General features: G+C 45.4%; 1 protein-coding gene across 2 annotated transcripts in view; it reads left to right on the forward strand.

Moving 5' to 3' along the window:
• LOC125462865 (comitin-like) overlaps nt 1–14,060 on the forward strand; it is a 64,815-nt gene that overhangs the window by 32,533 nt on the left and 18,222 nt on the right. For both annotated transcript variants that reach the window (XM_048553308.2, XM_048553309.2), the window contains one exon: nt 9,171–9,278. In XM_048553308.2, coding sequence (XP_048409265.1) covers nt 9,171–9,278 — 108 coding nt within the window. The remainder of the gene's footprint in view (nt 1–9,170; nt 9,279–14,060) is intronic.

Genomic DNA, 14,060 nt, shown 5'->3' on the forward strand with positions numbered 1-14,060 from the left:
ATTTGAGGCTGGATGAACACAGCAGGCCAAGCAGCATCTCAGGAGCACAAAAGCTGACGTTTCGGGCCTAGACCCTTCATCAGAGAGAGCTCCGTCTGATGAAGGGTCTAGGCCCGAAACGTCAGCTTTTGTGCTCCTGAGATGCTGCTTGGCCTGCTGTGTTCATCCAGCCTCACATTTTATTATCTTGGAATTCTCCAGCATCTGCAGTTCCCATTATCTCTGAATAAAAATTTCTTCTTTCAGAGGGTTGAGAGTCTTTGGAGCTCCTCGTCACAGAGCGTGACAAGGCTATATAAGGCTGTGATAGTTTGATTCTGAATCAGTAGGGGAATCAAGGGTTAAGGAGAAAGAACAGCAAAGTGGACATGAGGAACGTTGGAACAGTTGTGATCCTATTGAATGGTGGAGCAATGGGAACAAGTGGCCTACTCCAGGCATATTTCATATGGTTTATGGGAAGGGAGGGAACTAGAGCACTGGTGTCCAGATCATTTAGTTAACAAATGCAGAGCAAAAAGCTCTGAGCATCAGAGATGGTGAAACTTGAACCTACTCTGCTGACAAATCCTTTGGATTTTATAGACTACAGTCAGGGTTCCAAAACTGGGCTGCAGAGATCGTGAATGCACTGATTGTGATTTTTCAAAATTCTCTAGATCCTGGAATGGCCCCAGCAGATTGGAAGTTAGCAAATAAAACACAGTTATTCAAGAAAGAAGAGAGTGTGAGGACAATACTATAAACCAGGTTTACCATTCAGGAATATGCTAGAATCTATTATTAAGGAAGTGGTTTCAGGGTGCTTAGGAATTCATTGTGTGATTAGGGAGAGTCGCCGTGGATTTATGTAAGGAAATTTTTTGTGTGGGTATAACTAATACAATAGATAAATGGGAACCAGTAGATGTAGTATATTTGGATTTTTAGAAAACATTTTCAAGGTACAGCACAAAATATAGTTAGTGGAAGATAAGCATTCCTGTGGATGGGGATAATATCTTAAATTAGATACAGGATTGATTAAAGAATAGAAAACAGTAGAAATAATCATGGCATTTTCAAGTTGGCACATTGTTGACAGTGGAATACACAAAGATCTAGCGTCTCAGCAATTCATATGCCATATTAATAATCAAATATACTCAAATTTGCTTCTGAGTGGTAGGCTGATAGACAGGCTTTGGGCATTCAGGTGGCAGATGGACTAACGCGTAGACTTTGGTAAGATGAATAGAAAAGCAGAATGATTTAAATGGTGAGAAAATATTAAATGTTGGTGTTCATAGGGTTTTGGTTGACTTTATACATGAAACTCAACTTGAGCATAAAGAAATAGCAAATGATTAGGAAGGCCAGTGGTGTATTAGCTTTTATTGCAAGGAGTTTGGAGTCGAATATTGAGGAAATCTTGCTGTAATAGTGAGTCCACACTGGACTACTATGTACAACATTACTCCTTTAACTTAATTCTGTATTTCTAACTGCAAAATGAAGATTCAAAACAAATTTATCTCTTTTGTGAGCCATGAGATCTCCTTACTATAAATGAATTGGATATATATTGAAGTACGTGTACACCAGCAAGGGGTGCCATGAAATTTCACTGGACTGATTCCTGGAATGAAAAAGAGGAGTGCTTGAGTACAGCAGGCTGATGCTTTGTGCAGTTTAGAACAACCATGCTGAATCCGACATCTTTGAATGGTGTAAATGTTAAGGGGCTGGAGTGTTGAGAAGAATGGTGCTTCATTTCAGGATAAGGGGTCATTGAAGACTGAAAAGAGAAATTTCTGCTCTTTAGTTTGTGAATCTTTGGATTTTGCTGCTGTGGACACTTACGAATACTCAGGTTGAAAACAACTCAAGATTCTGCTTTTTGAACTCTAAAGGAACTCTGGGATTGTAGGGTAAGAAAAAGTGGTGGTGAGGTCAAAGAACACAAATGATCTCGCAGAGCAGGCTCAACAGGCTGAATGGCCAATTCCTGTTCCTAACTCTTCTGTTACTTTCTTCTCTTAAACGAGTGGTATTATCTTAAGATAGATGAACCTCCTTGCATTGCTTGGAGAGAATATGTTAGGAAAATAACCAAATAACTTGAAAAGTGTAGAATCCAGCATAATGTACTCGGTTCTGTGCGTTTTATACTGTCAGTGCTTAACAGGAGAATTGCTGCTTTTGTTTTTAATTAGCTCCACCACGATTGCTGGAATTGCCTCTGCGGTCCTCCTATTCATTGTCATCGTTGGGATTCTGGTTTGTTGTTTCTTGTGTTCCTGCTGCTACCTGTACCGTCGGCGACAACAGATGAGGCTCCCCTTCACGGGTTAGTAAGCCAATCAGGGTGTTACTTCACAGCTCGGTCAGTCAGACACGTGGGTGGGCCAAGGGTACAGGTGTCAGGTGAGTGAAAGGGTAGGGTGCCAGGTGGTTCATGTTGAGAGCTGCCAGGCAAGTGGGGTGAGGATTACAGTTATAGTGCTTGGGTGGAAGGAGGGAAAGCTGCCAGGTGAATGTGGGGTAAGGGTACTCGGGGTTTGTGGGAGGGGTCTGCGAGGGGGTGATTAGAACATTGGACTCTGTGTGTGAGAGTCTGTGGGGAGCAGAAATCTATGAGGGGGAGAGGGTGGCTTAGTCAGGGACATTGGTGGTGAATACAGGGATGGGGAATGTGACAGCTTCTGAGTTATTCAGGAGATCGAGCAAGTTTTAATCATCTAACTTCTCCTGGATAACTATTCAGACAGGTCAGTGCAAACCCTTTGAAGTCTCTAACTCTAACATTTCCAGAAAGTTCTGTAGTTCGGCTAATCCCAACTGCATAGTCCATCTCATGGACAATTTCCATGACGAATATCCACACGGTCCCACCGCACAACTCAATCTATTCTGCTGCTAAACCTAACACGTCCCCGCCCATCAAACCACTCTGACTCCCCATGCATAATCCAACCCAACCCACCCACCAGAGCTCAACTTGACCCCTGCCATCCCTCTTGTGGTTGTAAACACACAACCCACCCTGAAACTCCACACCACCAACATCCCAACCCAAGGCGCCCCCACCAGAATCCAACATGATCCCACCCACATAACACAACACAACCCCATCCCCCCACAACCCATCCCAAAACCCCCATGACAAATTACCCCCACTCTTTCCCCACATACAACCCAACATCATAGATCATTAGAATCCCTACAGTGTGGCAACAGGCCCTTCTTCCCAACAAGTCTACACCAACCCACACAGCATCCCACCCAGACCCATCCTGCTATAATCCACCTACTCTACACATCCTTAAACACTGAGCTATTTAGCATGGCCAATTCACCTAGCCTGCACATCTCTGAATTGTGGGTGGAAACCAGAGCTCCTGGAGAAAACCCACGCAGACACGGGAGCACGTGCCCACACAGACTCCACACAGATAGTCGCCCAAGGGTGGAATTGACCACCGGTCACTGGCACTGTGAGGAAGCAGTGCTAACCACTGAGCCACTGTGCTGCCACTGAGCTAACTTGACCTTCTCCCACCTAAAACCCATCCCGACCAACCTCACCACAACCTATCTGAACCCAGAACTGACTCATCTAACAACCCCCATGACACAGTAGCCCCAATCCCATGATTACTCCTCCAAGAAAACCTTAAGACTGACCTGGTTACCCTGATATGACTTGGCCATGCAGACTAACCTGACTCCAGCCCCCAGCCTGACTCCATACTCCAGCCTGACCCCTCTCCCTCACTTGACTCTTGTCCCCCACTGACTTTTGTCCCCAGCCTGATTACACCTTCCCCGATGTAACTACCCTCTCCAACCTGATTATCCCCTTCCTGAGCTGACTAACCTCTCCTTCAGCTAACTACCTCCCTCTCCCTGAGCTGACTAGTCCCTCCCTTTACTGGATTATCCCTCTCCCTGAACTAATTACCCCTACTATGCGCTAGTTAACCTCTCCCTGGGCTGACTATCTGTTGCTAAACTAACTAGCCCCTCCTCAAGCTGACTATCCTCGCCCCAAACTGACTAGCCCCTTTCCTGAGCTGAGTGCTGTATGGCAGTGTGAACTGTGAGGAGGATGCAGAGATGCTTCAGTGTAATTTGGACAAGTTGAATGAGTGGGTAATTGTGTGGCAGATGCAGTGAAATGCAGATAAATGTGAGATTTTCCACTTTGAAGGCAAAAACAAGAAGGCAGATTGTTTTCTGAATGGTAACAAAATTGGAAAGGGGTAATACAATGAGACTTGGGTGTTCTTGTACACCAGCCTCTGCAAGTAAGCACACTGGAGCAGGAGGTAGTGAAGAAGGCAAGGAGTGAGAGGATTGGAGTACAGAAACAGGGATATCTTATGACGTTTATACTGGACCTTGATGAGTGCACACATTGAGTATTGTGTACAGTTTTGGTCTCCTTATCTGAGGAAAGATTTTCTTGATGTCAAGGGAGTACAGTAAAAGTTTACCAGACTAATACTCGGGGTGGCAGGACTTATGTATGAAGAGACAGTGGATTGCCTAGGACTGTATTCACAGGGATTTGGAAGAATGAGGGGTGATCACATAGAAATCTATAAAATTCTCACAGCACTAAACAGGGTAAATGCAGGATCAATGTTCCTAAGGACAGGGGAGTCCCAAGCAAGGAGTCACTTTTTAAGGATATGGGATAGGCTATTTAGGATTGAGATGAGGAGAAATTTCTTTACCCGGTGAGTCTGTGGAATTCTCTGCCACAGAAAGCAGCTGAGGTCAAAATTGTGCATATTCTGAAGAAGTTCGATATGGTTCTCAGGACCTAAAGGGTGTGGGGCCAAAGTGAGTAAAGGGACTGAATTTATATGATCAAAAATGATCATATTGATTGGTGGATCTGGTTTAGGACTGAATAGTTTACTCCTGAACTTATTTTTGTATGTATGTTTCTTTGACTTACCCTCTCCCAAGGCTGACTATCCCCAACCTGGCTACCCACTTGACTATCCGTTCGCCCACCAACACACCTTGTCCATCTTAATCATCATATGCACTTGCCATACTCACTTCACCCATCTCTCTCCCACCCATTTACTCATGTACATATTTACCCATGCAGATGACATATCCATTCACCAACTAACATTCAAGGACTGGAACTTTAAGCTTTACATTCAGCACCTAGCCATTAACAGGATTTTCTGACCCTATTTCAGTCTGAAAGAGTTCCCTAATAGATGCTGAGATAACAAAGTGTGGGGCTGGATGAACACAGCAGGCCAAGCAGCATCTTAGGAGCACAAAAGCTGACATTTCGGCTTTAGACCCTTCATCAGAAAAGGGGGATGGGGAGAGGATTCTGAAATAAATAGGGAGCAAGGGGGAGGCGGACTGAAGTTAGAAAGAGGAGAAGATAGGTGGAGAGGAGACTATGGGTGGGGAAGTAGGGAGGAGGTAGGTCAGTCCGGGGAGGGTGGACAGGTCAAGGTTAGTAGGTAGGAAATGGAGGTGCGGCTTGAGGTGCAAGGAGGGGATAGGTGAGAGGAAGAACAGGTTAGGAGGCGGGGACAGGCTGGGCTGGTTTTGGGATGCAGTGGGGGTCGGGGAGATTTTGAAGCTGGTGAAGTCCACATTGATACTATTGGGCTGCAGGGTTGCCAAGTGGAATATGAGTTGTTGCTACTGCAGCCTATGGGTGGCATCATTGTGGCACTGCAGGAGGCCCAGGATGGACATGTTGTCTAAGGAATGTGAGGGGCAGTTGAAATAGTTCACGATTGGGAGGTGCAGTTGTTTACTGCAGACCGAGCGTAGGTGTTCTGCAAAGCGGTCCCCAAGCCACCGCTTGGTTTCCCCAATGTAGAGGAAGCCACATCAGGTATAGCGGATGCAGTATAACACATTGGTGGATGTGCAGGTGAACATCTGCTTGATGTGCAAAGTCATCTGGGGGCCTGGGATGTGGGTGAGGGAGGAGGTGTGGGAGCAGGTGTAGCACTTCCTGTGTTTACAGTGGAAAGTGCCGGGTGTGATGGGGTTGGAGGGAAGCGTGGAGTGGACAAGGGAGTCACGGAGAGAGTGGTCTCTCCGGAAGGCAGACAGGGGTGGGGATGGAAAAATGTCTTGGGTGGTGGGGTTGGATTGTAGATGGCAGAAGTGTCGGAGGATGATGCATTGTATCCGGAGGCTGGTGGGGTGGTCTGTGAGGACGAGGGGGATTCTCTTTTGGCGGTTATTGCAGGGATGAGGTGTGCAGGAACAGCAACTCATATTCTGCTTGGGAACCCTGCAGCCCAATGGTATCAATGTGGATTTCACCAGCTTCAAAATCTCCTCTCTCCCCACTGTATATCAAAACCAGCCCAGCTTGTCCCCACCTCCCTAACCTGTTCTTCCTCTCACCTATCCCCTCCTCCCACCACAAGCCGCACCTGCATTTCATACCTACTAACCTCATCCCGCCTCCTTGACCTGTCTGTCCTCCCCGGACTGACCTATCTCCTCCCTACCTCCTGAACCATACTGTCCTCTCTACCTATCTTCTCCTCTATCCATCTTCAGTCTGCCTCCCCCTCTCTCCCTATTTATTTCAGAATCCTCTCTCCATCCCCTTTTCTGATGAAGGGTCTAGGCCCGAAATGTCAGCTGTTGTGCTCCTAAGATGCTGCTTGGCCTGCTGTGTTCATCCAGCCCCAACTTTGTTATCTTGCATTCTCCAGCATCTGCAGTTTCCATTATCCCTGATAGATCCTGCATCTTTCACCTGGGATCCAAAGATGACAGGGAAGATATGCAGCATCATTGGCACAGGAAATTTCTGACCACAGTGTCAATCTGATCATCATTAATAATGTGTATAGCTGGATGCACACAGCAGGCCAGGTAGCATCAGGGGAACAGGAAAGTTGATGTTTTGGGGTTGGGACCCTTCTTCAGAACTGACCATAAGATAGTAGGAGCAGATTTAGACCATATGGTCCATTGAGTCGGCTGCATGATTTGGTCATGGCTGACACGTTTCTTAACATAATTCTCTTGCCTTCTCCCATAACCCTTGATCCCCTTGCTAATCAGGAAGATATATATCTCTGTCTTAAATGCACTTAACGACTTGGCCTCTGCAATCTTTTGTAGCAATGAGTTCCACGGACTCACTACCCTCTGGCTGAAGAAATTACTCCTCATCTCAGTTCTACAGTCTGGTCCCTTCACTCTGACACTGTGCCCTTGAGTCCTGGGTCTCCTTCTACTGGAAACATCTTCACCACTCCCACTCTATCTGGGCCTCCTGGTATTTCAATGAGATCCCTACCTCATACTTCTAAACTCCATCCAGACCCAGAGTCCTCAACTGCTTCTCATATGACAAGCCGTTCATCTCTGGGATCATTCTTGTGAATCTCCTCTGGACCCCTCCAACGTCAGCACATCCTTTCTTAGTTTCAGTGCTCAAAACTGCTTGCAAGTTAGGAGCAGGTGTATAAGATAACACGGTGTGGAGCTGGAGGAACACAGCAGGCCAGGCAGCAGCAGAGGAGCAGGAAAGCTGACTTTTCGGGTCTGGACCCTTCCTGCTCCTCTGATGCTGCCTGGCCTGCTGTGTTCTTCTAGCCACACATCTTGTTATCTCAGACTCTAGCATCTGCAGTTCCTACTGTCCAGGAGCAGGAGTATACCATTCGATCCCTTGAAACTGTTTGCCCTTCATTATGATCATGATTGATCTGATTGTGGCTACAACTCCAATTTCTTGCCTACACTCAGTAATGTTTGATTCCCAGTAATTGAAGAATATATATACCTCCAACTGTTCAATGAACCATCTCTATACCGCTGTATGGAAAAGTGAGTTCCACAGACTTCCTCAGAGAAAAAGCTTAGCATCTTCATCTTCAGTGGGAGTTTGCATATTTTTTAAATTGTGCCCTCTGGTTATAGCTTCTCCCATAAGAGGAACATAGTTTCAGCATTCACACTGTAAAATCTCCCTTGTGAACATAAATGTCTAACTAAGATCACCTCTTTATGCTTTTAAGCTCCACAAGATACGAGGCCATTAGGTCTGGGGGCCTTGTCAGCCTTTAGCCCACTTAGTTCTCCCAGTACCTTTGCTCTAATGATTGTGATAAGTTCAAATTTCTCCCTCCCTTTTATCCCTTGATTTTCAGCCATTCTTGGGATGGTTTCCCACTCTATCACAGTGAAGACAGATGTAAAATACTTGTTCAAAGACTTTGCTGCTTTTTTGTTTCCTGTTATCAATTACCCAGTCCAACCTTTTAATGGACTAAGCTCACTGTTTTTTCCTCCAGTTTTAACATTCCTTTTGCAACTTGTACTATCTGTTTTTATATCTCTTGGTAGTTTTCTCTCACAATCACCCTTTTCTAGTTGCTAAAATTTGTCCATTGTTCTGACCTAATACCACTACCCTTGCAGCGTTGTACAACTTTTCTTTCAATTTGATACCACCCGTAGCTTCCTTAGAAAACTACAGATGGTTTTTCCTTCTGCTAGATTCTTTCTTCCTCAATGGGACATATTTTTGTTGAGAGTTATGAATTATCTCCTTGAATGTCAACCGTAGCTTCTCTATCATCCTCCCTTTTAACCTGTTCTCCAATTCCAATTAGCCAATTCTAACTTCACACATTTTTAATTGTTTCTAGTTGTTATGGACATGCTCTCAAACAGAATGTAAAACTTCACCATGTAATGTTCACTGTTCCCTAGAGGATCCATCACCATGAAGACTTGAATTAATCCTGATATTACATCTTAACTCCTATTTAAGATGAAGATGTTAAGTTTCTTGTCTGAAATACGAAAATCTGTGGAACTCACTTTTCCAGACAGTGGCAGAGATGGGTTATCGAATACTTTTAAGTTGGAGGTGGAGAGATTCTTCAATTACAGTTCAATTCCATAAACGGATATGTTCCAGAATGTTCTAAAAAAGCTACCTGTTCCTTTCGATTTGTCCAATTGATGTGACAATTAAAGTTAGCCGCAATGAATTGCACTACCTGAGGTGACCGTTAGGTTAAACCACCACTGCTTTGGTGTTGGGGGTGGGGCATGTGTATGTGTGTAATTATCAGTGTATGTATGCAATTGTGTTGTTGTGTAATTGCCAGTATACGTGTGTAATGTGTTTCATTCCTGTGTGATATTTTTTCTAGGTCACAGGGAGGAGACTCGCAGTTTCCCAATGCAGCCAGCCAATCCGTCGAACATGCCCTCTGGTGTATACCCTCCGTATCCAACAGCTCCTGCCTACGGTGCTCCAGGTAATTCTTAATTGACATAAGTAATGAGTTCCCAACCTTTTGCTTAATTAAAATGCTTTAAATCTCCCAGTTCTAATGAAATTTTATCCATAAAAAAGGTCAGCTTTGTTCTCTTTCCACAGCTGCTGCCAGCTCTGCTACGTTTCTCTCGCATTTTCTGTTTTTATTTCTGATTGCCAGCATTTGCAGGATTTTGTTTTTGAATTGAAAGGAGCCAAGTTGAATCTAACTTTTACAGAAAAAGAAGGTAGAACTGGGAATGAGACAGGAGCTGGCAGCTTTTTAGTTCCTGTTGTAGGTCATGGTCCACAGTGGTAGTCTCCCCTGCGTTAGTACACTGTTTAGCTTTCACTGCGTGTATAACTCAGACAAACAAAATTCAGAGTGAGTGCAAGGAGGAATATTTGATATGTTATTTGCTATGTATAAGCACAACTCCAATTAGACCCCACTACCTGGAACATCTACTCCCCACCCATCTCTGCCTTCCGCAAGGACCATTCCCTTCGCCCCTCCTTAGTTCGCGTCACATTCCCCACCAACTACTTCAACCTGCCCAGTACCTTCCCTGTAACCATAAAAGATCCAACACCTGCCCACACACCACTTCCACACCTCCATCCAGGGCCCTAAACAATCCTTCCAACTGAGATAGAGCTTCACCTGTATCTTCACCAACCTAATCTTATTGTCTCCGGTGCTCCCAATGTGCTCTTCTCTGCATTGATGAGACCAAACATTGACTAGATGACCATTTCGCTGAGCTTCTCCGCCTGGCCTGTAACGGCCAACCTAACCTCACGGCCACCGCCCCACTTCCCCCTCCATCATGTCCGTCTTTGGCATCCTCTAGTGTCATAGCGACACAGAATGCAGATTTGAAGAACAACACCTTATCTTCTGCCTGGGCACCCTACAGCTCAGGGGACTCAACATTGAGTTCTCTAATTTCAAATAGCCTTCCCACCCATTCCCCAGCTTCCCTTACAGCCCCACCTCCTCCCTTCCATTCCACTTTCTGACCCTCCCTTCCAGCTACCAACCAGATTCATTCCTTCCATTGGCCAACCAGGTCGTGCCTGTCACCAGTGTTCACCTATCACCACCATTCCGCTTCCACCCCTCCCCACCTTTGTCTGCAGCTCCTGCTACCCCCACAGCAAGCCCTGAAGAAGAGTAATACCCAAAAAGTTGACTGCTCCTTTCCTCCAAATGCTGCCTGGTCTGCTGTGTTCTTCCAGTCTCCTGTGTGTCCAGGGGTATGATGTTATGTGCATTAACCATGGGAAAGGTTAGGGTAGTGGGTCTGGGTGAGATGCTGTTTGGAGGGTCCGTGTAGACTCAATGGGCCAAATGGCCTGCTTCCACACTGTAGGGATTTTATAATTCCATGATTCTGTGAATTGCAGCATTAATAAGGCATTTAAGATGTTACAGCTCCCCTTAATTGACAATTTGCCGCTGCGTAATGAGGAACTCAGCTCACTGCTTGTGCAAAATATGAAAGATACAGCGAGTTTCTCCTGTCATCGCGATGGGCTGCAGCAGACTCCCTGCGCAACTATGCCACAAATCTTGCCATAGCCCATGTTGCTGAAACCCCAAAAGACTCCACCTAAGATGTGTGTTTAGAAAGATTGTGAATGCCAAATGGAGAACAGCTGCTGCTCGAAGCAAAAAGAGAGGAAAATGAAAACCAGTAAAGAGGAAGAAATCAAATTAGGATAAGTGCTGTAGTTCGAAAATGTTGAACTGAAGTGTTAAGTCTGGGAGGCTGACAGTGCCAAATCAGAACACCAGGTGCATTTCCTCAAGCCTCATTCAAGTTTCCCTGGAACTCTGCCAGAGAGCCCAAGACAAGGATCTTGGCATGACAGCAAGTTGGAAATTTAAAGTGAGCAGCAACTAGAATGTGCAAAATCATGCTTGCAAACTGAATGGAGCTACCTGGAGCCTTAACCACTCTATCCTCTCACAAGCCTGGCATCTCTGTCCCCTCACCCACCTGCCGCTCTCACTCGTCAACTACTGACCTTGCACACTTCTCTTCTTGTCAAAAATCCCAGGATACTGCAGTCAGTGCCATATAAAGGGGGCATGTTGTGTCCTTCAGTGTTGTTTCTGCACTGGATGTGCTGGAGGGCTTTTTGAACAGTATACCCAGCATTGACCAAATCAGGTTTGGCGTTTCAAGGAAGAATTGATAAAAATAAATGCTGTGGCAGTCCAGAGTGAGCTTGGGAAGTTGGTGAATGAGGGAATTTGATGCAGTGAAGGAGAAAGTCCAGTATAAATAACTCGCTAATTAAACACTAAAAAGATCAGCACTCAGAAGTAGCAGAGTGTTGATAGAGGCAAAAAGTTCAGAGATTTCAAAAAGCATCGGAGGAGAGAAAATGTGGTGATGGGGGAAGGAGATGACTGAGATGACAGAGTGCAGCAAGAAGGGAGACATGATGAGGAGGAAAGAGAGGTGTAGTGAGACAGGATGTGAAGAAAGTAGCAAGACTGACGTGTGAGCGGCAAGAGGGGAGGTAAGAGGGAAGGGATAGAGTGACGTGGCAGAACAGAGAGAGAAGAATGAGATGGAAGAGAGAACAATGAGATGGAAGTAGGAGGAAGGAAAGAATAGCAAGACAGTAGAAAGAGAGAAGGTGGTGAGGGGATAGAAAACTATGCAAGAGGAAACAGACAGAGGCAAGGAGGGTGAAAGAGAAGACTGTTAAAGTGTAGGAAGTGGCTGGGATGAGGGGATTCTGGAGCGCAGCGAGAGAGTGGGTGTAGTGAAGGAAGAGGGAGGGTGATAAGAGGGAATGTAAAAAGGTGACAGAAAGGGGAGAGCGACAGTAACAAACAGGGAAGGAGAGGAAGGGGAGGGGGAAAGAATGGTGAAAGCAAAAAGAGGGGAGAAAGATGGCAAAGATAGCAATAGAAAGGGAGTGTGCTGCAAGGGAGGAAAATATGGAAGAGCGCAGTGAGAGGGGAAGACTGCGAGAGGGGAAGAAGAGATGCAAGAGGGGGAGTATGGTAAGAACAAAATGAACGCGAGCAGAGAAACAGCAGCAAGAACGTGGGAAGTGTGTGGCAAGAGGGGATACAGAAAGCAGTAAGAGGGGAGAAAGCATGATGAGGATGCGAGAAAGAGGGGAGGAGATTTATTAGGTGAATGGAGCTATCCACTCAAAAACGTAGACATCACAGGCAAACAGGCAAGTGATTCATTGCTGAGTAGTTTGGTCGCTGAATATTTTGTAATTTTGTCACTTCTGCAATGTATTAATTCAGAGGACAGAATGTGACATCACCCTCTAAAGTTATAAGTTGATTAGTTGATGAGTATTTGTTGTAAGGGTTTGTGTACAAATAGCTAGATTAAACCACTGCTTCTTAAAGGAGGAGTGTGAACAGAAATCTCTGAATTGTTGAAGTAATAGCGCAGGGAAAGGCTGAGTAATTCCATGTTTCAGTCTGCAGTTTATAGGGGTTAGTTTAGCTCAGTTAGTTTGCAAAACAGTGTGGGTTCGATTCCCATCACTGGCTGAGGTTACCATGAAGGACTGTCATTTTCTACCTCTCCCCTTGCCTGAGGTATGGTGGCCCTCAGGCTTAGTCGCTACCAGTTGTCTCTCTCTCTCTCTAATAAGACAGCAGCCCTATAGTCTGGTAAGATTATGGTGACACAAAAAAAAGTAAATATCCCAAAAGAAAACTTAAGGCCCAACAGGAAAGCTCAGTTGCATGGAACACCTATCTGATTGATTTATTTATTTATTGCCACGTGTACCTAAGTATGGTGAAAAGGTTTGTTTACAATCAGTGCAGGCAGATCATTGTAAGCAAGGATGTACAAATCATAGGGTTAAAAAACAAACTACACAGAGGCATACAAGTTACATCGCACAGTGAGTGCATTAGGCAAGATCAGCATTGTTTGAAGTTAGAGAGTCTATTCATCATTCTAACAGGGAAGAAATTGTTTATGTAGGCAAACATTGCTGGGGTGAGATGGGTCTTTGATGTTGGCAGCCTTTCTGCAGCAAAGGGCCGTGTAAACGGAGTCCATTGATGGAAGGCTGGCTACTGTGATGCTCTGCGTACACCATCTTCTGTTGTTACTTATGGTCCTGGATGGAGCAGTTGCCACACCAGGCCATTATGTACCCAGACACTGTGCCTTCAATGGTGCATATGTAGCATTTGGTGAGGGACCTTATGGACATGCCAAATTTCCTGAACCACCTGAGGAAGGAGAGACACTGTTGTGCGTTCTTGACTGTCACATCTACATGGGACATCCAGGACAGGTCGATATTTATCATCACTCCTAGGAACTTGATGCTCTCCACCCTCTCAACCCCAATGCAGCATCCTTGGGGTGGGGTGGCTCTCCACAATCTGAACCTCAGTAACGCATTCTTTGGGGTTCCATGGGGAAGGTACAGTTGTCCATCTTCACTGATTGTGGACTGTGGGTCAGAAAGCTGAAGATCCTGTGGCAGAAAGGCAATCATTGATGCTTCATAGAATCCCTGAAGTGTGGAAAGAAGCCATTTGGCCCATCATGACTGTACTGACCCTTTGAAGAGCACCCCACCTTGCCCTGTTTACCCCCCCACCCAGAAGCAGGTTATAGCTGAGTGCTCGGTATCAATTCGTCCTATATATTATCCTAATACTTCAACCTCCCATAAGAAAAAATCAGCCCCTTTTTGCCAGAACCGTGATGTGTGATAAATACCTCCCTTCTGAGCACATTCCTAGAATGCCTTGATTAATATCTTG

Source organism: Stegostoma tigrinum, chromosome 21 (assembly GCF_030684315.1).
Source record: "Stegostoma tigrinum isolate sSteTig4 chromosome 21, sSteTig4.hap1, whole genome shotgun sequence".
Lineage (NCBI taxonomy): Eukaryota > Metazoa > Chordata > Chondrichthyes > Orectolobiformes > Stegostomatidae > Stegostoma > Stegostoma tigrinum.